This window comes from Choristoneura fumiferana, chromosome 19 (assembly GCF_025370935.1).
Source record: "Choristoneura fumiferana chromosome 19, NRCan_CFum_1, whole genome shotgun sequence".
Lineage (NCBI taxonomy): Eukaryota > Metazoa > Arthropoda > Insecta > Lepidoptera > Tortricidae > Choristoneura > Choristoneura fumiferana.
The window spans coordinates 6,036,695-6,064,477 of record NC_133490.1 but is presented as its reverse complement, the minus strand read 5'-3'; the positions used below and the strand labels follow the sequence as shown (position 1 = coordinate 6,064,477).

Here is a 27,783-nt window from a genome sequence, read left to right as displayed (position 1 = left end):
ACAGGTTATGATAATGGCAAATAATTGGATGCAATTATGGCAACTTGCTTTAAACACTTAGCTCCTATGAAATTATAAATAACTGGTAGGACGGTCAAATTTTTTGCACTTTTTTCACGCCTACTAATAATATAGGTCTATTGTGTAATGCACATCATATTCCAAATCATATGGCCTGGAGTCTCATCATCATCATATCAGCCTTAGGATGTTCACTGTCGGATATAAACCTCCAGTTGCTTTGGTTGGACTTGGAAGGGGCCTGCATGCAATGTGAACCCGCAGCTTTAACCAGGTCATGCATCCATCCATCTCATTGGTGGATGTCCTATGCTCCTCTTGCTGATTTGTCATCTGCATTTGAGAACTTTTCAACACCATCGGCCATCCTATCTTTTTATGCTTTGGTATTCACACTACTGGCAGCTTATTCGTTCAAACTTCTGTTATAGGCCGCAGAATATATATTGAAATTGAAATAAATAAATAAAAATAAATGTAGGACCATTCATTTCTGCGCATGTTGCTGTCGTGCACGCCAGTCAGCGCTTCTCATGTGCACTCTGTCCCCCATGATATCATATGTTTTACTTTTGTGCAGTACTACTAACGTGCCACCAGCTGTATGATATAGTGCTTGGATTATTGTGTAGGCGTAAGAGCAAGTGAAATTATGGGCAAATGAGGTATTCTATCTCAACCCTCAGGTGACAAATGTCTATGGGGTAGGATAGAGCATAATAGTTTTATATTTTGTTGTATAAATGTTATCGTTGTAATAAAAGCCTAATTTTGTAGGTTCTTTAGTGCTTCTGGACTGAGTTTTTCCTAGAACAATGTAATAATTGATTATTGATTAAGTATATCTACTCATGTTGCCAGTTATGGTGTGTTGGAGCAAGAAATACATTTATTTATTTATTTCATCATTGCACTTTGTACAGTCAGTCACCTTAGGTCTAGGTACAACCCTGTTTAAGGGCATAGCAATATTAGGAACATTTTATTTATCAACATACTGGAAATCATATAATCATCATCAATATCATATTCCACTATATTTTTTAAATGCTTGTGATGCAATTACCTAACACCTATATGGGCTTACCTTACCAAGAATTTAATTTAATTTAAGTATTTTTTTATGAAGTTTAGTTGTTAAGTTAAACAAAGGCAGCCATTTACTTAGTTGTAAAAAGCTTTTCATTATTTTATTTTATTTTATTATTAATTATGCAGAATTTATAAGTTGTAATATCTCAATATTTTGTTTTCACTTCTCATGCTCGAGAAGTTCGTGTTATCGTGTTTATGCTGGATCTAGGCGACACAAAATGACTTTTTATGCTCTAGTGCAAAAAGTAAAATATTCGTCTAAGGCCAAGGTGTCAACAGCAGCAAACAGAAAAGTTTCTACATATTATTTTAATAATTTTTAATTTATATAAAACTAAAAATGAATTGAATCATTCAAAATAAATCAATGAAACTATAATTATTCAAGATGTGCCGATCATGGCTTTGGCCGACTAGCCGATTAGTCGGTTGTAAAGAAGCCGACTAGTCGGCAAGCCGATCACAGCTTTGGGGATTTCCGTGACGCTTTGTTAACCAGCTGATTTGGGCGCATGTCATAACCGACGCCTATAAGCGCGTCGGAACCTATTTGTTTTATTTGATTCGTATTACACAGTAAACAAATTCGGTGCAGACGAAGTCGCGGGGAACAGCACGTAATAAATAATACACAATATTTTTTAGCGTAGGACGTCCACCAACGAGATAGACGGATGACCTGGTTAAAGTCGCGGGTTCACGGTGGATGCAAGCCGCTTCCAACCGAGGCAACTGGCGGTCTATGGGGGAGGCCTATGTCCAACAGTGGACGTCCTATGGCTGATATGATGAATATTTTTAACACAAACTATGCATTAGTAGAATACTTAATAGGTACAATTATATTATGTACTCATTGGAGGAATCTATTATAAAACCCACAGTATTAACATTAACAAGTCAACCGGATTGTAGCGTCACTAATGCTATATCACGAAAGACCTGAATACCTAATCTGCAAATCAATACTAGACGATATTGATTCCAACTGTCAAGTTACCTACCTAGGTCACAGTAGGGTATACGGTATACTATCCTATTCTTGGCGCTGCCCGCCCAGCTACCAATCATATTTGACATCTTCAATATCGCAATCGAGGGAACAAGGCGACTAAACAAAATCTGAGTGCTACTTATCCGGCAATGGTTTAAGTTAAGTGGTATAGTGTAGACTAAAGTTGCGTTAACATTGATTATAAATACTTGTTTAGTATCTTTGTTTATTGGTCTTTAAAATCGGTATTCAAATTACGAAAGTTAGTAAAGTAATCAAATAAAATGGTCGTATTTAAGCACTAAAAATAAATCGTTAATTTGTTCTTAGAATGTCCTTTTCAAATAGATAGGGAAATACAATTACAACATTATGCATACGACTAAAATTCAATATTATGGTTAAAACTCCCAGAAAGAGCTTTTTTAGCTTCCCTGTTAAACCCAGTAGGTAAGCGTTTCGCCCACACGTTCTAAAAATATAGATCTAAACCAGATATAACTTTATTTCTAGATAAATCTATTTTAGGAACTCCATTGGCGAGTTTGGAAACTACATACGCTTTAATTCATCAATCCCGTTTCATCTCTTTGACAGCCTTGTATATCAGAGTCAATGAAATTTAATTCAGACGTTACGAGTACAAATAGGGTAGCCTACCCTATAATTCGGGTGCATAGTTTGATACCGAAACGGAAAGTGAACATTACGATAATGAAACAGCGCACAAAAGGTACGAACTATAAAAAAAGTTAATACCTACGCTTAAATTTCAAGCAGATTATTAACAATCATTAATTACACCCACCTGCAAGTTCCCTTCCCAACCTTGGAATTTTTGAACTAAAATAATCCTATAATTCATTTATTTTCAAGAACAACATAGGTCCAAATTTAAATACATCAATTCAAGCAAAATGCAAAATTATATTAATGTCAGAAATAGGTAATTAATTAATTTAGGGAAAATATTATTGGTGCACTTTAAACACCATTTCTTTTTACGTGAACATGCAATGGTTCATTAAGGACAGTCAAATCTATCAGCAATCATGTTGAGCGACTTACGGGTACAGCGCCCACAGACGCACGTCACAACGAAGTGCAGTATGCACGAAATAGAGTTATTTTGACTTCTCTCGTACAAAAAGCATGTTCGATCGCCAGCGCTCTGCGATATCAGCGTCATCCTTTAGGTCTTCCGTGAGCGTGGCCGAGATATTTAAATTGCGTCACACGTTTCAATTGTACACCATTCAACATTATTGGCGGGTTCTCTAGGCCTGAAAACATGATCTCGCTCTTTTTCGCATTATAATTAGACCATGTCGTCAGCAAACCTAGTGTTCAGGAGTGTCTTTAGACCGCCCACCGACGCGCTCAGTAGCACCATGTCATCTGCGTAACTTAGGTTATTGACACATATATCGTCGATATGGCAGCCGACATGCTGACTACTGAGCGCGACGATGAGCGCGTTTATATAAATATTAAAAAGTTTCGGTGAGGTGAGGCCACCCTGCCTAACTCCACTCTGTAGCCTATACGGCGAGGAGAACCGACCCGCCCATCGAACATTGTTTACTTGATTACTATACCAGTACTTAAACATATTAATAATTTCGACAGGCACATCACACTCCCTCAACTTCTTCCACAAGAGGTCGTAATCTACCAAGTCGAACGCCTTTGACAAGTCGAGAAAACATGCAAAAACAGGCGTTCTACGAGTAGTGTAGTAGCTAACGACATGCTTAAGACTCAATATGGCAGACTCAGTCGACAGCCCAGGTTTAAACCCAAACTGGTTGTCGTGTAACGTCAGGTATTTATCCAATTGAGTATCAAGCAAACCGTCAAGCACTTTAGCGATTATCGTGGCCAGAGAGATAGGTCTATAATTATTTTTATCTGATATATCTCCCACCTTACTCTTGACGATAGGCACCACAACGGTCTTCATTAGCTCCACCGGCAAATATGAGTGACGTAAGCAAAGGGAATAAAACATTGCCAATACTCTAGGAAGGTGCGGCCCAGCATGCCGGAGATGCTCGATACTCAGACCGTCGTGACCGGTGACTTACCCTTCGACATATGTTATGTAACTGGTATGGTATGTAACTAAAAGCGATCCTATAACTTCTGCTTAAAGTTGATTCCAACCAGCACCCAAGTTAGCAGATAGTGTTTGAAGCTGGCATCTCGTAACCGGTCTTGGCAACAGTATACCTAACTAAATCAAATGAATGCTTGAAAATGAGCGGACCTGGCTACCAAAGTACAGAATTCATACGAAAACTCGTTATATTAATATCATCATTTCTTTTTATGAGTAAATCCCTCAAATTAGGACGAACTGTTATCCACCTACGTTAGTAAATTTGTTTAGAAATGTCTGAGGGTTACATTACATTACAGGATCCAACATTTTGTGTGGATAGTCAAAACTTTCGGTATCTGTGAACCCGCCCGAGTGTAACTAAATGATACCACTAAACTTCGTTTCGTGTTCGAAAGAGATGAACTATAGTACTTTTCACTCGAGCGACTGAAATTGTAATAACTGGAAGGTTCGCAACCAACAGAAACTTCGCTGTAAAACAATTTACCTTAAATCTCGTTAATATTTTTAGAGCAGGTGACTGGTGTAAATAAAAACCGGATAAATGCAAGACAGAGTCGAACTCACATCATCACAGAGTACGTAATGGTCTGACGAGAAGTTTGCGAAACTTTTTTTTTTAATCTGATTTGTCATCATAAAAGTTTAACAAATTTCAAGTAAAGGTTCTGTAGATTCCGAGCAGGTTGCTCTGATAGACGTAAAAACACAGGCACAAAAATGATCGTATATTGGTTTCGATTTTTCTCTTGGACGTACCATAGGTAGCTACTTAATTTACCGAAGTCTTAAGTTCTCCCGACTGGTAGATTGGTTTCAGGCCAGTTACTTCGCTTACAGGGTTCGCTACTGACTTAGTTATTGCTGCATTAACATTCATTTTGCCCTTTTCAGTATGATAATATAATGTCAAGTCAACAACAATTCCGGCTATCGCTGGATATATTCAGTTGCTGCGTATAATGTAGGGGGCGGATCCTCTGTTAGCGAATTATCTTTGATTCAGAGTAGTGGCTTTGGAATCAATAATACACTTGAGATGTACTTTATAGGTCATTTTCGGAGACTTATCGATCAATTCGATCATTTAGTATAGGTACTAGGTTTACGTTAAGTAAGAACTTTTAGCTACCCGTTACGAAAAGTAGTCTAATAAGTATTGCATGGTTGGTTATCCTTTAAAAATTCGATAAGTCTGGAAAAAGAGCCAGACATTCCGTAACGTCCGGATATTCTAAAATTACAGGGATAATAGCGTCGGCTTGGGGGCGAGTGCGTGATATTGTTGCTAAGTTATCGTTTTTTACGTGAAGTAAAATGATATTTACTCAGTACGATCAAATCTGGACGTATAATGGTAACTCAGTAGATGCCTAACATAGTAAGTACATATATCAAGTTTCTGGTTTCAACCATGAGTGTTTTATCCCGTTATTACTTAACGGTTCCGATAAGGTTTGCATGTCATATTACGTTCACATACATAAATTTATACATTATCTCCATTATATATTTGTACCTACATAGGTACACATACATATGTGTGCAACACAAAACTTTTAGCAAGTGTTATGTACTTTTCTGCTTCTCCTGTACAGTTTTCGTAATTTTCCTAAATTACGGCACTCGGTACTCACTCACCTGTGAAATGTACTAGATAATATCGCACGCACAATCTCTGGGATAATCTTTTTTTTGCAACTATTTCGGGCTGTGCTTCGTTACAGGCTCAGCCTGGAAATTTATCATTATCACAAGCTATTTATATTTACGTATTTTTTTTCTCTGTCTCAATATTGAGTTAAACCCTTTATATGCCTAACTCTTGTAATATGTAAAGGTAGCTTAAAAATTGTTTCCAAATTCTAACACGCATTGACAAGCTTTGATTTCTAAAATAAATAGAAAATTATATGTTACTGTATTGTCATTGAACCTTGGGAGATTAAAATAATTTCTTGGTCGACTCTAACAAGTCTAACATCAACTCTCTCTCTCTCTCTCTCACATGCATTTAACACATTGGCTGGCATGCATTTAACACATACTTAATCCAAACGCGTAGCACAGGTTTGCTAATCTCATAGGTGATAGTAATCCTGTTAAATAGTGCTTATATTATATGCACGTAGGTATATCCTGTACTGGATAATTCTCCAGTGATAGATATATATTCGAAACGATGCATAGTTATTCACTTAATGGCAGATAGATTTAAGAATGAGACAAAAGCGGGTAAATTTATTTACTTTACTAAGCATCCTCTCATTCTGAGAGGAGGTCTGTACCTAGCAGTGGGACGTATATGGGCTGAGATTGAGATGGTGATGACTAAACAGCACTTGAATACTGTAAATTAATAAAATTATACATACTTGAAATTAACACGCAGCGCAGACAAGGTCTGACTTGACAGCTGATATTCTATGTTTCTTCTCCGCGCTGCGAGTTTTCTAATTTCATTACCGGCCAGGACAGGAGCGTAGGTAAGCTTCTTCCATTAGGCACACATAGCATTGACCAGGCGCAATATAATGTTATTGTGGTTTCTAATTCTAAATTAAATGAAGTATAGGTGTGTGATAACTACAAGCGCCGGCAACAGTCTCTAGAGCTTGAGCAGCTTTTTCTTTCTTTCCTTAATTCTCCAATTTCTTTTTGCGGTCTGCTGGTACACTCTTGATCTTATAAATAGAAAAAGGTGAAAACTTTTGATGCTCCATTTTACATCTTATCCTCTACAATAAAGCATAGGCATGGCATCTTTCTTAGCTTCTACAACAGCTATCTTGTCCAAACCAATAGTATTTGACTTGCCGCCTGTTATATGCCATTAGTCGCGTGGCAATTGTTTATTTACCTACCTAGAAATGTTCAGGTTAAACTAACATTGGAGATTATCGATAAGATTGCTGTTCGTGTTATCATCAGTCACCGTTGATTAAGTGCCTAGTATTTAGGCCGGCAAATCGATATGTGATTCGATAACATTGTGCCATATCTGAACATCATCAACACATGTTTTGGGCCGTGTTTACCTGGCCATGCCAGAAGTAGAAATATTTTAAAGTTTTGTCAAATGAACTAGGTATTTACTACAAGCAGACGTTTCAATTTCAATCACGTTGTCCTAGTAATCTCTTGACCACTACCACAACCGGTAATATCATACCTCTAGACGGCGACGCATGTACAATTTTTTTTTAAAGTTTGCATACCTACACTGTCTAACAAAACTGGCCACCAATAAAATTAGGAAGCAAGGCAGCGCGATAAGGAAACAAAAGAATAACGTGTGTCCTGTCATAAGCCCTTGTTCGCGCTGCGTGTGTTTTATTCTCATTAATTTACATCCCAAAGATCAGCTTGCAGTCTACAATACCATATTTTTATAGATAAGGGTCAGTCCACCTGATGGTAAGCAATCCCAGCTACCCACGAGAACCAGTAAACCCAAGCAACCAGAGCCACCAGTTTGTTCTCTTAGAAGCCCCTAAGACTAGTTTGTACAGAAGTAAACCGCCAGTCATCGAGGTGGTGCCGATGGAACTTTGAACTTATAGTGTAAGGTCCGAAAGTGTAAGCGTGCGGCTGATGTTACTTTGAAATAGCTCCTATCTCAAATCGATACGTAAACTAAACTGAACTTTCAAGCACACTTACAGTTCCCTTGGTAAGGTCATCGATTTTGAGAAACGAGCTTTTTAAAAAGGGTAGAGAATAGAGATAGATGACACGTAATGAATTTTGATAAAAAAAGTTGCCGTCATCGTTGTAGGATTTAAAGGCATCAGATGTTTGTTATATTTGTTTATTTATCGGGTGACAGCTGTCACTTCTTATGGGCAGTTACAGTGGTTTCTGGACCTAAGTGACGCTAGCCACATTGCCTGGCTAATTGGTCCGGCTGCGTCCATTCTAAATTGAATAAGCCGCAGCTGCGCAAGATTAATATTGATCCCGGAACTTCGCCCGGAAAGAGCAATTAACTGTTGGCTATTGGTTTAGTTAAAGTTTTATCTCTGCCAGAGTAGGTGCGTTTATGTTAGGAACTTCATTTTTACCACGATTTTGCGAGCGATCCTTTAGTCAATCATGTACGCAACAACTTTTTCAAACACTAGTCGAATAGCAATCTCTTGAAGTAGTGGTGACTCCGGTTCCGACACAAATTATCCTTTTATTCCATGTTCTTTTAGTCACTGATGGCTGATGCTATGGGCTTAGTTCTTGAACAAAACTGGCTACAAACAATGAGTAGTAGCTTTATAGTACTACTTAGTACATTGCACTGAGCATGCATCATGATAACTTGCATTCACTGCACTGCGAATGCGATCGTACCTACGATACGCAACGCAGCGCTTACGCAACATGACACCGCGCTCCGTTAGTCCATTGTACTGTGGTCCTACGTGTGATTTTATTATTGTTTTGGCGGGTATTGTCCCAAAGGCCATCTGATGCCACTGTTGTTGTTGAGATATACCTAGCTATAGATTAATTTAATTAGAAAATGTTAGATGGCGGTTTTTTTTTCAGTCACATGTCATCATTTCGAAATATCTGATTATTTTGTGCAAGGTTCCGACTGAGAATTTTAAATTTATTTATTTCTTTACCTTTATTATTTTAGTACAATTACATATTGTAAACAACAGCATAGTTTTTTTATGATTTGTAATTATTCCTTTTTTTAATATCAATCTATTCGGCAGGACCATTTTTAAATTCACTAATTATTTCGCTAATTATTAGTCGAAAATTTGATCGCATACAATGGTCACGAATTTTCGTTTGTTTGTTTTTTACTATTTATTCTACTAAAACAAAATACAAAACGGTTACTCACACAAAGAAAGTGCAAAGTATAAAGGCGAACATATCCCTGAAGGGATCTCTGCCAGTAAGCCTTATGAGTGGTAGAGAGTAGCAATTAATTAGGGATCGACAAGTAGAGAGATTGTTCTGAAAACCTAAGTCTACGTTACCTTACCTTCACGTTACGTTACCTTCAGTTAGACCATATTTAGCCATGGTAGCTAATTTCCTATAATTATGAATTTAATATGCTAGTCAGACATGTTGTATGGATAAGAATACTTTATATTTTGACAGGTGAATAGTTACAGTACTAGTTAAAATAATGACTTCAATTAAAAGCCGGACGATGCTTCGGATAATCCCGTCTAAGACTTATGAGTGCGTCTGATACGGTTTAATTGGATTATACGTTCTTATGATAGGTTAGTACTATTATATTGATTTCTATTACAGTATAATTCAGCTAACCAGTGTCATCCTAGGGGTTCTTAGCAGTAGATTCTTTGCCAGTACATTTAACAGAATTAAGGAAGACATCAGAATACTGCTCGATATTTTGGCTGTCTGAATTTTATGATATTGGCAATAGAGGTGACAAGAGGGTGTCATCTATTGGACTTTAGCATGTCAAATATTCGTAGTGGGAAAGCAATACTTAGTACTTAGTAGTACTTAGATTCATTCACGATGACGCGTGCCGTGGTTCTTATTACAATGTCATTAAAGTCTAATTTTGACAAAATCACGCGTCTTCGTGGATGGCACTAGGTATAACAAAGTAATTACTGCAAATGACTCAACTAATGCTTGCACTGTTGTGTTTCGGCGTGGAGAGTAAGACAGCCGGTGAAATTACTGGTACTTGAGGTATCCCATCTTAAGCCTCTAGGCTGTGCTCTAGGTTAGCAAAGCATCTGCAATACCCCTGTGTTGCAGATGTTTACGGGCGGTGGTGATCTCTTACCATCAAGAGACTCACTTGTTCGTTTACCATCCAATCCAATAAAAAAAAACCTCTTAACGCTCGACCCTACTCTCATCTGTAGAAAATTCTATATGCAAAAATTCTAACACAGACTAGCCATTACGTATCCAGTAATAATAGTTTTTTGCCCCAATTAGGTCAATTACTGCCTGAGATATGTGTCAATGTTACACGGGCTCATTATACTAAGTGCAAACACCATTCGATGTACGGTGCATTCGAATTTAGACTCGTCCAAATAAAAAAGTGATACTTTTGCAATCTAAATCCTCCAAAGTAGTTGATTATTTTTCTGTTTTGTCACCTTTACTAATTTCACACTTTTTCAAACTAACTCTGTAGTAGCGCGGTTACTGCGAAAAGGTAGTAAAGTGTCCAGCAGTCGAAGCACTATGTACGTGATATTTTTGGCCAATTGACCTGAGTTAATGGTCCTGATTTGTGCTCGACGCGAGTGCTGAAATCGTTCCGGATGTTATTTGGCCGACATCGTAGCTGCGACTATTGAATACATGTCATTTAAATTACGGGTAATAAAGGGACTGAATAAGTTTGAAAATGGTGTCCTCTCTTTGGGATAAACAAAAGAATACCACTTCACCGTCTGTATAATAGTAAAACCGGCCAAGAGCGTGTAGGAAACGCCCAAGATAGGGTTTCGTAGCCGTTACGAAAAAAATCAATTACTTACCTAATATTTTTCTAAGGATTTTGTATTTTGTACGGATTCTTCCAAGTTTATGTAGGTATATTTTATACCTTAGGCTGCGATTTAGGTACTCTCAAAGTACTAAAAATTATCAAGCTTTTTTTATATTTGCGTTGAAAAAAATTACCATTTTGTCGGCATAAAATATCATGAGACACTTGACACCAATTGACCTAAACTAAGCAAAGCTTGTACTATGGATACTAGGCAACGGATAAACATACTTATATAGATAAATACATACTTGAATACATATTAAACGTCCAAACGACCCGAGAGCAATTTTTTTTATTATTAATTAAAATATCGAACCCGGGACCTCAAGCTTCAGGACTCAGGTTCTCTAACCACTTGGCCATCTGGTCGTCAAATAGTTGCTATTGCTACATATATCCGTGTAAAATAACAGCTTTCTAGCACTAATACATTACATAGTTTCTGAGCAAAGCCGCGGACGGACGGACAGACAGACATGGCGAAACTGTAATTGGTCCGTTTTTGCCTTTTTGTATACGGAATCCTAAAAAGAACAGAACAAGCAGGAAAAATGTAAAAGTAACAATATAGTAGGTAATTGTTTGCGTTATAGTTTGGGACGTATTCGTGTGGGTATTCGAATGATCAGACCACGTTTAACCTATATATTTTGTAAATTAACTTCACGCTATCACCAGTTTATGACTTTTAAAATTCTTGTAAAACACTGTCGCAATATAGATAGCTATTATCGACATGTCAACAAAAATAGGTCACTTAGAACAAATTAATCGCAACCGAGAAGCATGTATAGAGGAAAGGGTATTGTGAAAAGCCATTGACTCCTATTAATTGTTCTTTTATCTTCGTTTTGCTACGGGACTAGAAACATACTATAACAATGTAGTGTACTGATACGAGTTGATGAGTTATGTAGTAAAATAAATATGAACGGAACGCTAACTAAACTAGTAAACATTGATCTATATGATAAGTACATTGATATATTGAAGTCTTTGCTTACTTATAATATTTTATTAAGAATCTCAGTTTTACTTTTAATACAAGGTTTTTGATGACTACGCTTTTTTTCAGTACGATATGTATGTGATTGCGTACACTTACCCACTGCGTACGTTTACCCACGACTTGGCGCACACGCTTACCTGTGGTTTTTATGATCCTAGAGCAGGGTTTCTTAAAGTGGGGTCCGTAGTATGTGTATCAGGGGTCCGCAGTAGGTCAGTCTGTACCTAAACATAATTTATTAGGAAATTGTGTAGTAAACTTGACGCGACGCATGATCGTTATCGGGTGGTGAATTCAATAGTACGAGTATTCATTTTCATTAATATTTTTGACAGGGGTCCGTGGAATTGGTTAAATTGCGAAAGTGGTCCGTGATTGCAAAAATAAATAATAAATACCATGGGACACTTGACACCAATTGACCTAGTCCCAAACTAAGCAATGCTTGTACTATGGATACTAGGCAACGGATAAACATAATTATATAGATAAATACATACTTATATACATATTAAACATCCAAGACCCGAGAACAAACATTCGTGTTATTCACACAAATATCTGCCCCGGCCGGGATTCGAACCCAGGACCTCAAGCTTCGTAGTCAGGTTCTCTAACCACTTAGCCATCCGGTCGTCAAAAAGTTTAAGAAACCCTGTCCTAGAGTTTATCGGTCAATTTAAATACCGTTTAATCCTCAGATTCTCTTCCCACACTTAAACTAGAGATTCGAGTAATAGGTATGACCGCAGGCCTCATGGTTGGAATTGAAACGTGTCCGTAGTTCATTGTGTCATTTAAAGTGGTGTGCAAAAGCACAAGCTTTTATTTAGTTTCACCTGTCCCGTTGTCCGTCTGTCTGTCTGTCTGTCTGTAATCAAATCTTGCAATTAAATTTGACTGACTTCCAGTAGTCAGATTGACGTGAAATTTGGAATACTTGTGTTAATTGCGTGACAATACAATAATCTGGTAGTGAGTTAGTGACATCTTGGTAGTCCGGCCAGCATCGTCTCCGCAGGACGGAACTCTTCAACGTAGTTTGAGTGACAATGCAAGTAAAGTTGACAAAAAGTACAGTCAGAAAAAAAATCTTGTGTTAAAAATGATTTTTTTACCAAATACTTATTATGTAGTTGTTGAAATCGCGTTTATTTTCCGTACAGTGCCGTGTAATGTAATACCTACCTAACAATTAAAGCTTCAATCGTCGCCTAAACTATTTATTTGCGTCAAGTCACTATAACTATAACCAATGTCTAACTACCAGTTAAATCTCTGGTTAAGTAAATTTCTGCAACCAAAAATGTACTAAACGTATATAAGATGCACCGAGTAACTTGGTGCAAATCAATTTCAACCAGTGATTTCAGAGCTGCCAACTATAAATATATATATATATATATACCCAATGTCAAACCAGCTGTTACACCGAAGGGGTTTAACGGTTGGTTTGGCATTGTTTATCGTTAGAGCAACTTGGTGCAACTTACTCTTATCTTGTGTTAGAGTACAGTGTCACCTGCATTAATATCTGCCACAGCAAAGACTGTAAAAATATCTGACACGTCCTACTGGCCCGTACAGTCGTGTCGATGTATATGCACGCTTTGTTCTCAGATATTGGTGCTGATGACTGCACAACGTGCTTCTCAATTAATAACAAGACGAGGTTGTCTCCTCACTTCAATTCTAGCTACAAACCACGGCTGCAAAAATTGTGTGATAGCCCTAAATCTGTACACAAACCGTATCCCCCTTTAACACGTGAGTCACTTTTCATACCGTGCTTTCTGACGCGGTGTTTCTCTAAGAGCATGTGCACACTACCTATTTTTTAGCGCAAATGCCGCATGTTTGAAGTGATATTATCACGTAGGCATGAAAATACGTGATATTCTAGAATAGTAATATGACATATTATATTTAACACTAGGTTGTAGGATTGATAAATAACAAATAATGTGGATTTTTGTGATCGGAAATAAAGTAATTTTTAGGGTTCCGTACAAAAAAACGGAACCATTATAGGATCACTGCGCGGCTGTTGGTCTGTCCGTCCGTCTGTCACAGCCACTTTGCTCCGAATCTACTGATCATATTTGAAATGTGATATTTTGTGTTAATTTAAAAAGCACCGTAAAAATATTTATAAAAAAAATAGAGGAAACCATTTGACTTTGACATTGTACAGAACCCTCTCGACGCGAGTTCAACTCGCACTTGGCCGGTTTTGTTTTATTTAAAAGACCAGCCATAGACCTACCGATTCTTTTCTGTTCTTGAACTAAACATAATCCAGGTTCATCATCAATCACACACACGTCGGCCGGCCATGAAGTTCTGGTCAGAAATGCTGTAGATTGCTATTTGACCGGGCATTCTCGCCGACTCGGGACGGTACGTATTTACAGACAAGTGGTACAATTTGTTGTGTGTTCTAGCCTTCCGATAGAATACTACAGAATCGGTAGCTCTGTGGTCGACCTTAAAGGCTTTAAAGTCAGCTCACGAATGGGTTTTCGGCACAAGCTCAGGCCTTGCCTTGTGGACGTGGACCTTTGTGAGTATGCGCCCAAACGCTCGCAGTTAACAACTACAAGGCCCTCAAAGCATTAAACCGACTGAAACATTCGTCCTAATTCCTCAACAACATCATAAAGAGCTTTGTGCAAAATTTAATATTTTTAGGTCCAAGGGTTTTTGGCTGGGCGTTGTTAATTCAGTTAGAACTAACTCGTAACTGCCTCGTTACGCTTAATTCTCTAGGGTCGTGGAATACGTATGTTCGCAGTGAGCACCGACATCTTTACAGCTATACTCTGTTTTTTAACCAAGATACTAAAATGACGTTTCATGTGTTACCTGTTTTTTACATCTCATAAATAGTGATGTGCCACAACCGGTAATCACCGAAAAGTTTTGGTAGGTAGCTATGTTATACGTATAAAATGTTAAGATATGAACGGATCTGTGAGGTACTATATAACACACGTAGGGCACTAAAAAAGATAAAATAAGTCTTATGAAAATGCCACCGTTTAGGAGATATTTCGACTTTTTGTAGATGTTGAAGTTTAAGTTTCAATTTGATTCTAAGCAAGACCTGCTTCAATGCCTTGTAATGAAAAGTAGAATATTGAATGCTTTAATTTTATTTTTGTTTCCTAAAAATATTGTGTTCTATCGATTATTTATTAAACTGAAATCAGAGAGCAGCACTTCGTACTATGTTGGTCACATTATTTTTGCATTTGACATTTCAAAGTGTCACTTTAGTATTTTGGTTAAATAAACAGAGTATACATGCTTGTATTCACGCGTACGCAGCTTGGCATGCCATTCGTTAGTCTGTACGCGGCTTAATGGATCACCGACTCAAGAGCACAAACAACGGTTCTCAGTAAGGTCAACCAATGTGGGTCAGAGGTGTGATCGAAGCGGATCACTTGGGAATCTTTGTCATTCCCATTGTCTGAGTTCAATAGCCTTATGGTTCGAATTTACAATATGGTTATTATAAGGCGTTACCTCAGATTTGGGGCATGTCCTGTTAGAAAGTCTAGACGATTTTGATTCGAAAGTGTGTCTGTCTTTGAATTTTGTGCGTCGGAATTGTTAAACTGACACCGATTGAAAATATTCATAATCGTGTATCGCAATTATTATTGCGGGTACGCACGCGTATGTGTTGAAAGAGAGAGTTACACTCAAAACTTGTGGATAAATTGAATGAAGCTCATCTCGCCTCTTCGACATAAAACTATCATGAGATCAGACTGTGCTAGAAAAACCGCGCTGGTTTCGCTACATTACAGGGAGTAATTTCCTAGTTCAGGTATACTGAATTATTAGCCTTTAAATTTTTTAATCCTATTTGTTATTTTTTCTGTAAGAGAAATTAAGATTTATTTTATAATTACGCGGCAGCACATCGTCGTGGAATATAGCAACTACCACCTTGTAAAGATTACACTATTTTATAGCATTACTTCCGTTGTAGTATGAGTGTATTATAGTAATTTATCCTTAGATATTTATCGTAGATCGTAAAGCATTGTAAACAAACAATATATGATTCATCGAAACTACGCCCCACTTCGCGCAAGGAAGTAGCTCCTGACCGCATTGACTATTATTAAACTAGTAGTTTGTAAACTGTTAAGAGTTATAATTCATGTTTCATAATTTGTGCACGTGGCAAGTGCATTTTTGTAAGTATGAGAAAGTGGATATGTGCGTTGAATAACAAAATATAAGTCATTAGAGTTTACCCGCGGCTTCGCACGCGTAAACTATTAGATCTAGTAGTTACAATTGAAATTCCGGGATTTAACAAAATTCCCCTGGGAATTCCCAAAATTTATATCGTGGTCTTCATTGAGGTTGTGTTAACTCTAACCGTGGGAATATCGGGATAAAAAGTATCCTATGTGTTATTCCAGGCGTCCAGCTACCTACAACTAACTTTTTACCAAATTTCATCCAAATCCGTCCAGCCGTTTCGGCGTGAAGAAGTAACAAACATACTCACTTACACAAATTTAATTCATGGGCCAACGGAAAAGTCATTACGAATTTCCTTGTTAATTAATACGATGTCACTATGACGTTTACTATAAATGGTTCTATGGTGGCCAAAGAATTAAACTCCTTGACCGTACCAATTTTGCCTTTGTTGTTAAACACTTTAAGTTTAGGCTGTCGCATTACCTATTCATATTTAAGTGAAGTATTTAAGGGTTTTGGCTACTTTCGAGCTTGACTATCTAGACCTAGTATATTGATAGTTATGTACCTTTTAAATTTAACTCAGGTAATTTTATCCACAAAACTTCATTACATTCCCGTTACTTTTTCTAATTCAACACTGCTTTTACAAACTCTCACAGTCGCCTGGGATCTGACGCTCCTTTATTGCCTTGTTTATTCCCTAAACTTACAGGTTCGCTTTTAGCAAGTTTGCAACTTGCCTCTATATTTCATTATCATGCGTAAACTTTGGTCACGAAGTTTACTACCTAACAAATAGAGGGTGAAAGTATAATCACCCATCACTATTTTTGAAATGTTTTATTTTTACCTTCAATTCTGAATATAGGTTTGAGCATTGAGTATTCGTTATGGTTCCATGACTAACCACTTTTTCTGACTCGAAAGACGTCCTGCGACTGTAACAAAGTTTTTGGTTTGTCTTATAGCAAACCGACATTACAATAGAATCTGACAATTTTGTAGACATTTAAGAGACCCTAACGTGGGCACACTTAATTATGTATGTCCCTGTTGATGTTATTATAATCTAAAAGGAATCAAAAATAATAATAGTCACATCACCAAGATCTGGGCAACCGGGTGTTCATATTAGCAGGCTTGAAGTGTCTACAGGATTGTCAGGTTCAGTGTCAGGACGGTCATCAGACGCTCTGAAACGATATCGGTGAAAGTCTAATGTATTCCTTCATGCTTTTGGGTCATAATTGTTTATGATTATCTCGACATTTCGGCTGTAATATGTGAAATGTATGGCTGTGATATGCACCTCCGTCCGGCGCACGTCGCACCAAACTTAAGCAAAATCAGTAAATTTAATTCGAATTTAATCAGACTTTTATAGTGCAATGCAACTAACGAGTAGGCACAAAGCAAATAACTGCGTATTTTGTTAGAAGTACTTGAGAATGGCAATAATTTTATGCGAAAAGTTATAGTTCTTACATACTTTTTCTAATCTTTGCTGTCGTAAAATTTATGTACAAAGATCAGCTGCAGCAGGTTCATGATGAGTGTCCATGTATATACCTACGTACGAGTACCCATTATGAACATACGCCGCAGTGCCGCAGTCCGAAGTCTACAGGTTCCTTCAACTATAAAACGTTATTTGTCTATAGATTAACGGTCTAAGCCGCCATAAAGATTTAGTTATGACAATTTGATCGTTTAATTAGTCACATGTGGGTTAACGGTACGTTTTATTGTTATTAGTCTACTTAAATCACTAGTGGCCTTCATTACGTTTATATCCTTCTTAATTGATATTTTAGCCAACTTTTGAATTTGCATAGAGCTATAAATTGCTCAGTTGCATTTCGTTAGCCCTAAGCAAATGACCTAACTAATGTATCGTCATTTGATTTTATACTCTGAAGTTGTAATCTTTCTAAAAAGGTTAAAATATCCGAACTAAAGTAATAACTCTTAAATGATTTGCAAATGCACCTGATTGACACAAGTGGAGACCAAAGGGCCGGCAGCTATCTCTAAAAAAATTAGCATAGCTATCCAATGAGGAATCGCTGCCAGCCTTTTGGGCACAATGCCACGGGGACAATTTCTTGATTTAATTTAGTTTTGAGGAACTAGTTTTTATTTTAATTTAGGTATATCAATTGTTCTTTTTATAACGTTATATTTTTCTGTAATATATGTATAGAATAATAAACTAATATCATCTATTGTATATACCAAATCATTCTGGGTTCAACCGTGTGAAGCCCAACTACTCTATTAACATCCCTTATTCACTTGGGAGATGAAACCTAAATAGACTTAGGCCCAAAATGCCGTACTGTCTTCACGACACGCATTGTCGGTGTATTAATTCAAATTCAAATATCATTTATTTCGTCAACATAGGTCTTAAGGTAACAGTTATGGTATATACAGTACAGCAATGATGTTTCCTTAAAGACGTACGAAATTTAGTACATTGTTGAAACTACTTAGTAAATACAATATTAAATTAGCCGCAGGGGACGACAAGTTTCAGGGAGGTGACACCAGGCATATTAGTAGACCTGAACTGTTTAAGAATTCACGTCTCGCATTAGGCTTAGCCTTATCTCGTTAAGTGTCTCCCGAATATTAACTTTTCGTTAGCTGGTCTATTGACCATCGTTCATTCATCGTTTTTACGGCTTTTTTTGTCGTTTCCGTCTCAGAAAAGAGATGTTCAGCATGTGTCCATCCACTGCTGCATGTACCTCTCTCTCGTGCCACACTAATGAGTTCGAGCTTCAGCTTACTTAGGTACAAGAGATTACTCAGAGTAAACATTTACGAAAGACACCAGTTGTAGCGACTTGTCTTTTCGTTGCGGTTATAATCCAGATAAGCTAAAAGCGTTTGATAATGAACAATCAAAACATTCGAATCGAACGATTGAGGTAAATTAAAAATATATAAAAAATAAAATATTACCAGAACAGCTTCTTCGGAACTCGTGAACTCGTCCTAAAAACCGAGGTGAGAACCAAATGAGAGGCACCTAGTAGCAGAGCTTTGATTACTACGTTACCTTGGCAATGTGAAACATGACTATGGCTACGTTTTTAGGTCATAGAACCGCACTAGGCTTTTATGCCTCCATTTTAAACTGTCTTATTCTGTCTTATTCTGTCGGTCCGCCGTGCCGTTTTTTTAAGGATGTCTGATAGTTGTCTGTTTCTTAGGGAGGTGAATTATGTCTTTGAATTCCTTAAGCCTTTTTGTTGTTGATAGGTTATGTGCGTAGATGTAATGCCTGTTGTCTTGAATACGTAAGACAGCGTCAGAATAGAGCATTTATGTTTTCAGTGTTGATTAGCATAACAATAACCAGGTATTACGAATTGCGTCCAAATTTCAATGTAAACATGCTCGCGTCTGTTATCGGTTACTTAGTTACTTGTTTGTTTTTTCATTTGCTATGATGCAAGGTGACCTGTATTTGATGCGTTGAAGTCTATAACGAATTGGGCAGTAGTTGATATGTATAGGTATTGACAACAGATGTACTTCAGTGTATATTGATTGCTTTGCTTACATTGCTAAGCAACTTTTTCGTTCAGATATCTGATGTTGATTTAAAGTCATTACCACTGAGCTTAATGGAAGAGCACCTTCTAATAACGGAAATAGCCTGTTACTTCTTGTTAATATCTCGAATAATGATATCGATTAAAGTCTAACTAATTGAAGTAAGTTCTTAGCTTATTATATATACGCTAACTACGTTATACATTATTGCTGTTTTCAGAATATTTTATGAATATGAGTAAAACTAATCCATTGTATGGTATATGGTATTGTAAATCTGGAGGTGGACAGAATAAAATCAAGTATAACAATTATAACCTGTACGAGTAGTGATTAATATGGGGACTTGACTTTTAAAGTTGCCTTATTATTATTCATTTAAGTACGAAATGTCCCGTAATAATGCGAACTTTGTTATACTCAAGCAATTCATTCGTTTACATAACCTTGGCATTTTACCTCAAAACAGGAAACCTCTTAATTGTCTCTTACCTATTGTTAGTTAAAAACTATGCTTAAAACAAAGGTTTAAAAACGTCAATTGTCATTTTCCTTCAACCAACCATGTCAAATGTCAGACGTAATAAGTGCCGCGAATTTTGCGCTGTAAATTTATTTAAAATACTACCGGTGTTACTCAAACCTGCTGATTAATATTGAACAGGATAATAATATGGATTGGATTGATTAAACTAAGAAAAACGTGGGTTATAAATGCTACACTGCAAAGTACATGTTTAACACCCACCTTATCATCATATGTACGAGTACGTTCCTGGTCGTGGAGTGAATATTTTAGTAAGGCACCTCGGAGAGCGTGAGTTAGATATGTCTTTAGATACAACCCCGCAGAATTAGTAGACACAACGTCATGTAAATAAGTTTTAATTAAAAAAATATTTTTTTATACAAACTTTCTTTTGCTGACTGTACTTTTTCTTGACTGTACTTGCAATGTCATCTAAACTACACTTCCGTGCCAAATTTCAAGTCGGTGCTATTAACCATTGAGGAGTTCCCTACAGCGGAGAAGATCCTGGCAGAACCACCACGATATTACTACCATATTATTGTATTGTCACCAAAATTACATAAGCATGCCAAATTTCAAATCAATCAGACCACTGGAAGTGGGTCAAATTTAGCTTTTAAGATTTGATTCAAACAAATAAATAAATAAACAAACAGAGCAAGCTAAAGAAAAGCTTGTAATAATTGAGGCAACTCGGTGGAAATCGAATTGTGATGACGCCACACCACTGATGCTGACACCAACCCCGGCTACTCGTTCACAAGTTTTGCGAACTACTTAATTACACTTGTTTCCGAGCGAGGAAGACTTGTTCATTTTCTGGAAACTAATTGGGGACATAGGGATGTTACTGGCAATATGTTGCATGCGTTATTCTTGTTGAAATTTACCTACTTCATAATGAGTCCTAGAGTTATAGGTGTAACTATGGTAGCCTAGTGTTTCGACCTACGGCCTGTCAAGCAGAGGATCGCGCCTTCAAACCCGAGTTTATTGAAATTTTAGTGCGAAACAAGCAAATTTATCATGAGCCTTAAGGTTAACGAAAACATAGTGAGTAGAATAATGAACTGCTGTGTGTAAAGTTTCAAATCCGCTCTGGTCTCACGCTGGAACTACACCTAAACTAAACCCTCCTATTCTGAGAGAAGACCAGTGCTCAGCATTGGGGCATATAGTATGATCTGATGATGAAATCCTAGAATGCTTTAAGTTACCGTTGTGATTAATAAGAACATTTTTCTTTGCAGATACTTTCAGGAATGGAGCGATCGTCGACGAATGCAGACATTTTGCTATCAAGCTTATTATGAATTAAGAGTGCGGGAGGTCAACCATTCGGTGCTGTTATGCCTTCGGTCGTGGTTTAGTTTGTAAGTGTAATAATTTACATTTTATTAAAATTAAGAAATAATTCTTACCCAATCACTCTTAGGCGTAGACTACAAGAATCTTTGAAGCGCCGAACTGATTCAAAAGGTCTGAATATCGTCACTACTTTGAAAAAAAGCTGGCATCTCAAAATCGATGATCTTTCCAAGTGAACTTAATGAACATTGTTTTAAGGGTCAAATCTGTTGACGTATTGATTTGAGATACGAGATTTTTTCAAAGTAATGTCGATATGCATCTCTAGATTATGTAAGTCTTAAATAAGAAACACTCCTCTAAATGCAGGTCATAAAGAATGTCTACTTGACATTATTGTTATGGTATGGGACTTACTCCTCTTATCTTGAAAGATGTTACCTACAAAAAAGTATCTTCGGGAAAAAAACCGTTGAGTAAACAAGGTGGAAGCATGGTGCAACATCAATGCTGGTTTAATATCTTCGACTTTCCCTTATTGTTAAAGGTAAATACTCTAACCATGGACACACTACACGTGGGCCACGGGCACAGCAAGGGCTCCAGTCGGAGCCAGTCCCCGTCAGCCGCAGACCTGGCCCGGGACCCGGCCGTGGTGACGGATGACGTTATCCGCTCCCGCGTGCAGTCCCCATCTAGCGTCCACCACGTCGTCAGCGTGAGTATTGTTCCACGTCAGCTTAGGCGAGCATTGGGTGAGTTCCGGCCACCCCCCACAGCAGGGTAGGTCACCTGAAATTGACCAAACGCACGCCTATGACGTGACATACTTGGTACAGCGTTGCCTGGTTGGTTTAGCGGAGTCAGTCCCCATCAACAGCAGACTTGGCGCCAACTGCCCTGCATCGTATATACGTGGCACATGCTAGACTATACACATGAACTAAAACAATCGTATCGGTACTCCATGAAACCATTTTTGATGTTCTCATTGACGTTTCCGTCGCCGTAGAATTAGTGACCCCAGAAAAAAAATACAGTTGCAGAGCACAATCCAATGAGGGCTATCGTTTTTTGTGTCACTAGATGGCGCACTGTTGCGTGAGTTTTTTAAGTATGACTTTCAAAGTCTGTTATTACGGGCGTGAAAACAAAGTTTACATTAAAATCATATTTAATACACCTTAAAACCGTACCATAAAAATATCGAGCATGCCACAGTGTTGCATAGTCCCCGTTTTGTTCGGAAAAAAGGGAGGACAAAGGTTTCCGAAAGACAAAACTGTCTCAAAGCACAGACATTCATTGCCCCGGAACGCATATTTGCCATAATTAATTTCAAATATTACAAAATATTCACAAAATTATTCTAATCAGAAATAAACCCGCGTAGCTCACTCAAAAACTATGAGATTTGACATTTCGGAGACCTCACGCTACACTAGCGCCTCTAGTGGCGAATTCATTCGCGATAGCCCTCATTGAACCAATGAGTAATAAGAAGAGGCATAGAAGAATTTTTGATTTAGTCAAAGAACTTGCTTGAAAATATCAAAGTTCCGTTCAAAGTTGCCAAAGGGCATCTTTTTGTTAGTCGAGCAAGACGACTTACAGGCCACTTGGCTTCACGCCCTGCACCTTTTCTAGCTTACCGCAAACGGTCTTGTCTAAAAATAGAGCACTCGGAGTTATGCTCTGAAATTCTGAAATGCTGTGTTCAAATTGTTGCCCTAGTAGTAGGTCGCCGCCAACTTTTGTTTCGCATTTATTCGAGTTTAGAGCGAAGCCGTCACTTATTCAGTAAGCTAACCTAAGTCCTCATGCTACATCATCTAACAAAATAGAAGTCAATCTCTCGGTGATCAGTTTAGTATGAAAACATTAGAGGATTTAAAGGAGGATATTCCAAAAGTCCTAACTTTTTATAACAGACTAACTGTTGCTCGCAACTTCGTCTGGGTGGTCCCTTGGGATCTTTACACTTTCCCGGGATAAAATATAGCCCTTATATATATAAATTTCCAAAATTGGTTTCGACTTTCGACTTTTTCATTACATACAATTAAATATACTTAATACTTTCTTTTTTAATACTAGTTTAGTTTAGAGAATGCCCAGTTTTGTGATTTTGGAAATTGTTTGTTACGACATATTTAAACTTCTCATGTCACTGGAAAATTTGTACTCCGCGTACTTTGAGTACTTTATACTGTACTATGTAAAGTAAGTTACGACGTAAGACAGTAAGAGACTAAAAAAATAATTCACTCATCAGGCTCTGCTCTAAATATCTTTTACATAAGAAATACATGTAATTTTTTAATTATTACTGATAGTGACGTCTTGATAGTGAGTGAACATGACATTTGGAATAATGCCAACTATGAATCCCTACCCTATGTTATTTTAGAAGTTTTAAAACTTTAGAACACTTACTCTTAATTGGCCTAAAGTTCTAAAACACTACAATGAGTCTGGACGAGTGCCCAGATAAACAACAAAAAAACATTTAGTAGTACTCGTGTACTCGATCGTGTAAACAAACACTGGCTTTGGTGAAGTGTAGCTGCCCGAATTCAGGGACATTAAATTAGGTTTATGTAGAGCTAAGGCCACTTTTTAGGTACATGCTGAAAAATCGTACAAGTTCAATGCAGCTGTGTAATACTATGATACATTACGGACCATAAATGTAAAGGCACAGATTACATATTATATAGTGTGCTAAATAACCGCTAACCACTAAATTTGCACAAATTTGTTGAAGTCATAAATATATTAGGTGGTGTTTTTTCACTAACTTTGTGTAATGGAATTATCGGACAAGGTCGACGGACCTCTGCTTCGCGGAGCTCCTATTCCGCGTAGTTGAGGCACTTCTCGCCTTAACCGAATCTTAACTTTTTTTTTGTGCACTCACATTTGAAATTTACCACGAGCTTTACGGCGAAGGAAAACATCGTGAGGAAACCTAAACAAACCTGTGAAGCAATTCAATGATGTTTGTATCGTTCCCAATCCGTACCTGGCTAGCTACTACGAAACTCGAAACTCGAAGTTCGTATCATCGCTCTCGTATTAAATAGTATAAGTGTCAGAGGGATCGCACGACACGAACTTCGAGTTTCGAGTTTCGTAGTAGCCCTGCTGTCCGCGTGCGAACTACGGACACAAACGGCCTCATCCTGAGAGCGCTTCTGGACGTATGATATAGGCTGAAAAATACATGAGTGAGATATCTAGATTTTTACATGGAGCCCATGGAGGTCGGTAAAATAATACTAGTAAGTAACAACAGCTTGTTATAAGGCCACCACATCTGACCGCTACATATCAGAAATAATTCCGGTCATTAGGCATCCGCAAGGTCGCTGCGGCACTATTTCCGTGGAACGAGAGTTTTTATTTAACGTAAAGAGCCAATAGTGTGGTGAAGTTTTTATTGACGTTACAGTATCTATGTCGACAGCTGGACTCATGATGCAAAAAACGTTATGTGAATTCACCGCAATACAGATATCATAGATTACATAAGTTATCATAACAGACACGACACTTGAGACAACCACTTATTTCACCTACCAGTAGGTTCACCTCCGGCATTGTCAGTACTAAAAATGATTTCAGTCATGAAATGCAACAATTATAAAAATATAGGCGAAGTGATGCCAAGCAGTTGCTGCAGTTAGCAGTCGCTAAGTACATGTTCGAGCGACAAGTCGACAAGTGTCAAACAGCATGCAATTATTAACGTCTAAATGATAGCTGTGGTAAAGTACTTTATTGTAAACTAGCTATATGGCGTGGCTTTGTTCCTGTAAAATTTTGGCTCTCTCCTAGGACTTTCGAAACCACTTGCTTCTACATGATCCTCCAGGAATAGTTGTCTACTCCAATGTAGGATTTGTGTTGCGTCAGTCAGTCGGCCTAACTCTTGAACGTTTCGCTCTGCATGAGAACTCATGCCTGAACTCGCATTCTGCGCTTCGAAAATAATCCTTGACCATAACTGCTTGTCATCAACCTTCACCTACATTTTTATAATTGTTGCATTTCATGATTGAAATCATTTTCAATTGTTATGTTTTACAGAGTTATAGCCTCTGGTTTACTTCTACGTTAATATTGCATTAATAAGTGGATCTGAAATCGTATTGTCGAACGCGCGGACGCTTCCAATCGCTTTGCCATCTCTTTCCATATATGACTAACCGACAATTAATTGTGCACCTTGGACGGCTAGTTTTTTTTTCTTATCCAACAACCAGTCTGGTTAGTAATATAAATAGAACTTTTAGCATTAGCTGACAGATTCTATCCTGAGGCCGTATTACCTAACGTTTCTGACGCTCGCGATCGCAAATCGCAATCAAATGACAGTTTTGTATGCGAAATCTGTCATTTGAATCGCAATCAAGTGAGCGTCAGAAACGTTAGGCAATACGGCCTCTGATCTTATAGTGTTTGATAGAAAGATGCGATGAATGCTAGTGTGATTTTGAGTACAGGGGATGGAATAAACTGAATCATGTACTAGGGCGGAACCTTCGTGCTAGGTACTAAATTCTTAATAAAAACATCATCCACATACAGGCAAGATTCTCAGGCAAAACTTTAGCAGGACCGAAATATGTTAATCGCTCTGAGCCAAATATTTGACTGTTCGGTTTATTTTGCCGATAAGTTAAACACTAATGGGACACTTATCTTATCAATTTCTGAGTAATACATTATCATAGATCCTTATCAGGCTTTTCTGATAACTGCACATTGTCAATTTCCTCATCTTTTCGTGATTGTGATTGAGGTTTAGTGATTCAACTTGATTCATTATAAAAATACCTTTAAATCAGGGTTTCTTAAACTTTTTGCAGTCACGGACCACTTTTACAATTTAAGCAATTCCATGGACCCTGGATGTTTAAAGACTGACCTACTACTGCGGAATACACATATACATGCCACGGATCCCTATAAGAAGGGGTCCGTAGACCCCACTTTAAGAAACCCTGCTTTGAAGTGATGTAAAAAAAATATATTTGAAGTAAAAATCTGATGAATGAACATGGTATATCTGTAGGATTTAAAAACGTAAAAATAAACACAAAAGCATGAGGAAGAAAGGGACAAGTGTTCCTTTGCTTAGATTAAGCAATGCTTCTCCTGATTTTATTCTTGTATTGCTTAAAATTAACTGCCTTGTTTGCACGTCTCAATGCACTACAAATAACTGAACATAAACTGCAAATATACAAACCACAACGATCGTGTACCTATACCAAATGCGTTTCTCCATTATATTCTAATCTATAATGAGATATACTATCATCAACTTGGTCATTAAATAAATTAGTCTCAACAAAGCATTGCTTTATATAGTTCGTGCATTAAAGTGACATATAAAGTGATTTAAAATGTGTGAAGCAGAAAGTGCTACTTTACTGTGGTTCGACAAATTGCATGACATGTTACTGGACGCTGTTGCTACTGCGACCGCCATGCTGGCGTCAAGTATTTGTACATACATGGCAATTGGATACATTAGAAGTTTTCGTGTAGTATTTAAAATTGATAGAGCTCAATGACATTTAAATAATCGTGTTAAAAATAATAACAATATTGATTATCATTTACCAAAATGCAATGAAACAGAAACGATTGGTGTAACCTGGTTGGAGTGATAAATTTGCAGTTTTGTGTCCAAGTATCCAGTTCTTCTAAAATTAAAATCCCGCGGCAAAACACTTTCCCGGAGTAAAAAATTGAGTTAAAAATGGTGTGGACTGTATTCTGATCTTTGCGGTAAATTAATGAAATGAAACAACTTTAATAATAATGTAAAATTAAACACGCAGCGCGGACAAGGGCTATATGACAGGATTCTCGTTATTCTTTTGTTTCCTTTCCGCGCTGCTTGATCTATATTTTTTTTAGTGGCCAATTGCTAGACAGCGTACGTATACAAACGTTTTAGTAAACTTTGTACATGAGTCGTCTACAAATGGTATAATATGTGAATCTGTGTTCGTATTAAAATCTGTTAAGTAGTTTCAGAGATTATCCACAACATACAACCTGAGGCCTCATTGTCTGACACACTTGGAATCACAAATAGTTTTCACCACTTCTTTCTGTGACACGGTATAAGACGAGGTTAGAAAGAGATGGTGAATGCATCACGAACGCCAGTGGACCGCCTGTTTATTGTACTCATATTATAGCAGTTTTTTTATTATTTTCCTTTTTCGGTTCTTCACTATTCTATAGTTCTACCACATTGAAAGATGTGACGGATCTTGTAGATGGGCCATTAGGGTGACAACCCGTATTATCTGCCGCATGCGGGAGGGAACAATGACAAGACAATAGGCGTGTTAAGGGTCGA

At 37.5% G+C, this 27,783-nt stretch overlaps 2 protein-coding genes across 10 annotated transcripts in view; one reads left to right on the top strand and one right to left on the bottom strand.

The window, feature by feature from the left end:
- LOC141438735 (polyamine-transporting ATPase 13A3-like) overlaps window positions 1-27,783 on the bottom strand; it is a 426,124-nt gene that overhangs the window by 211,798 nt on the left and 186,543 nt on the right. The window lies entirely within an intron of this gene.
- Dmtn (transmembrane and coiled-coil domain 2 protein Dmtn) overlaps window positions 1-27,783 on the top strand; it is a 56,408-nt gene that overhangs the window by 1,741 nt on the left and 26,884 nt on the right. For 8 of the 9 annotated variants that reach the window (XM_074102798.1, XM_074102801.1, XM_074102797.1 and 5 more), the window contains exons 2-3: window positions 21,341-21,463; window positions 21,946-22,116. In XM_074102798.1, coding sequence (XP_073958899.1) covers window positions 21,961-22,116 — 156 coding nt within the window. In that variant the 5' untranslated portion in view covers window positions 21,341-21,463; window positions 21,946-21,960. Of the gene's footprint in view, window positions 1-13,378; window positions 13,526-21,340; window positions 21,464-21,945; window positions 22,117-27,783 lie in introns of all 9 variants that reach the window. The other variant, XM_074102795.1, reaches the window with a different exon arrangement.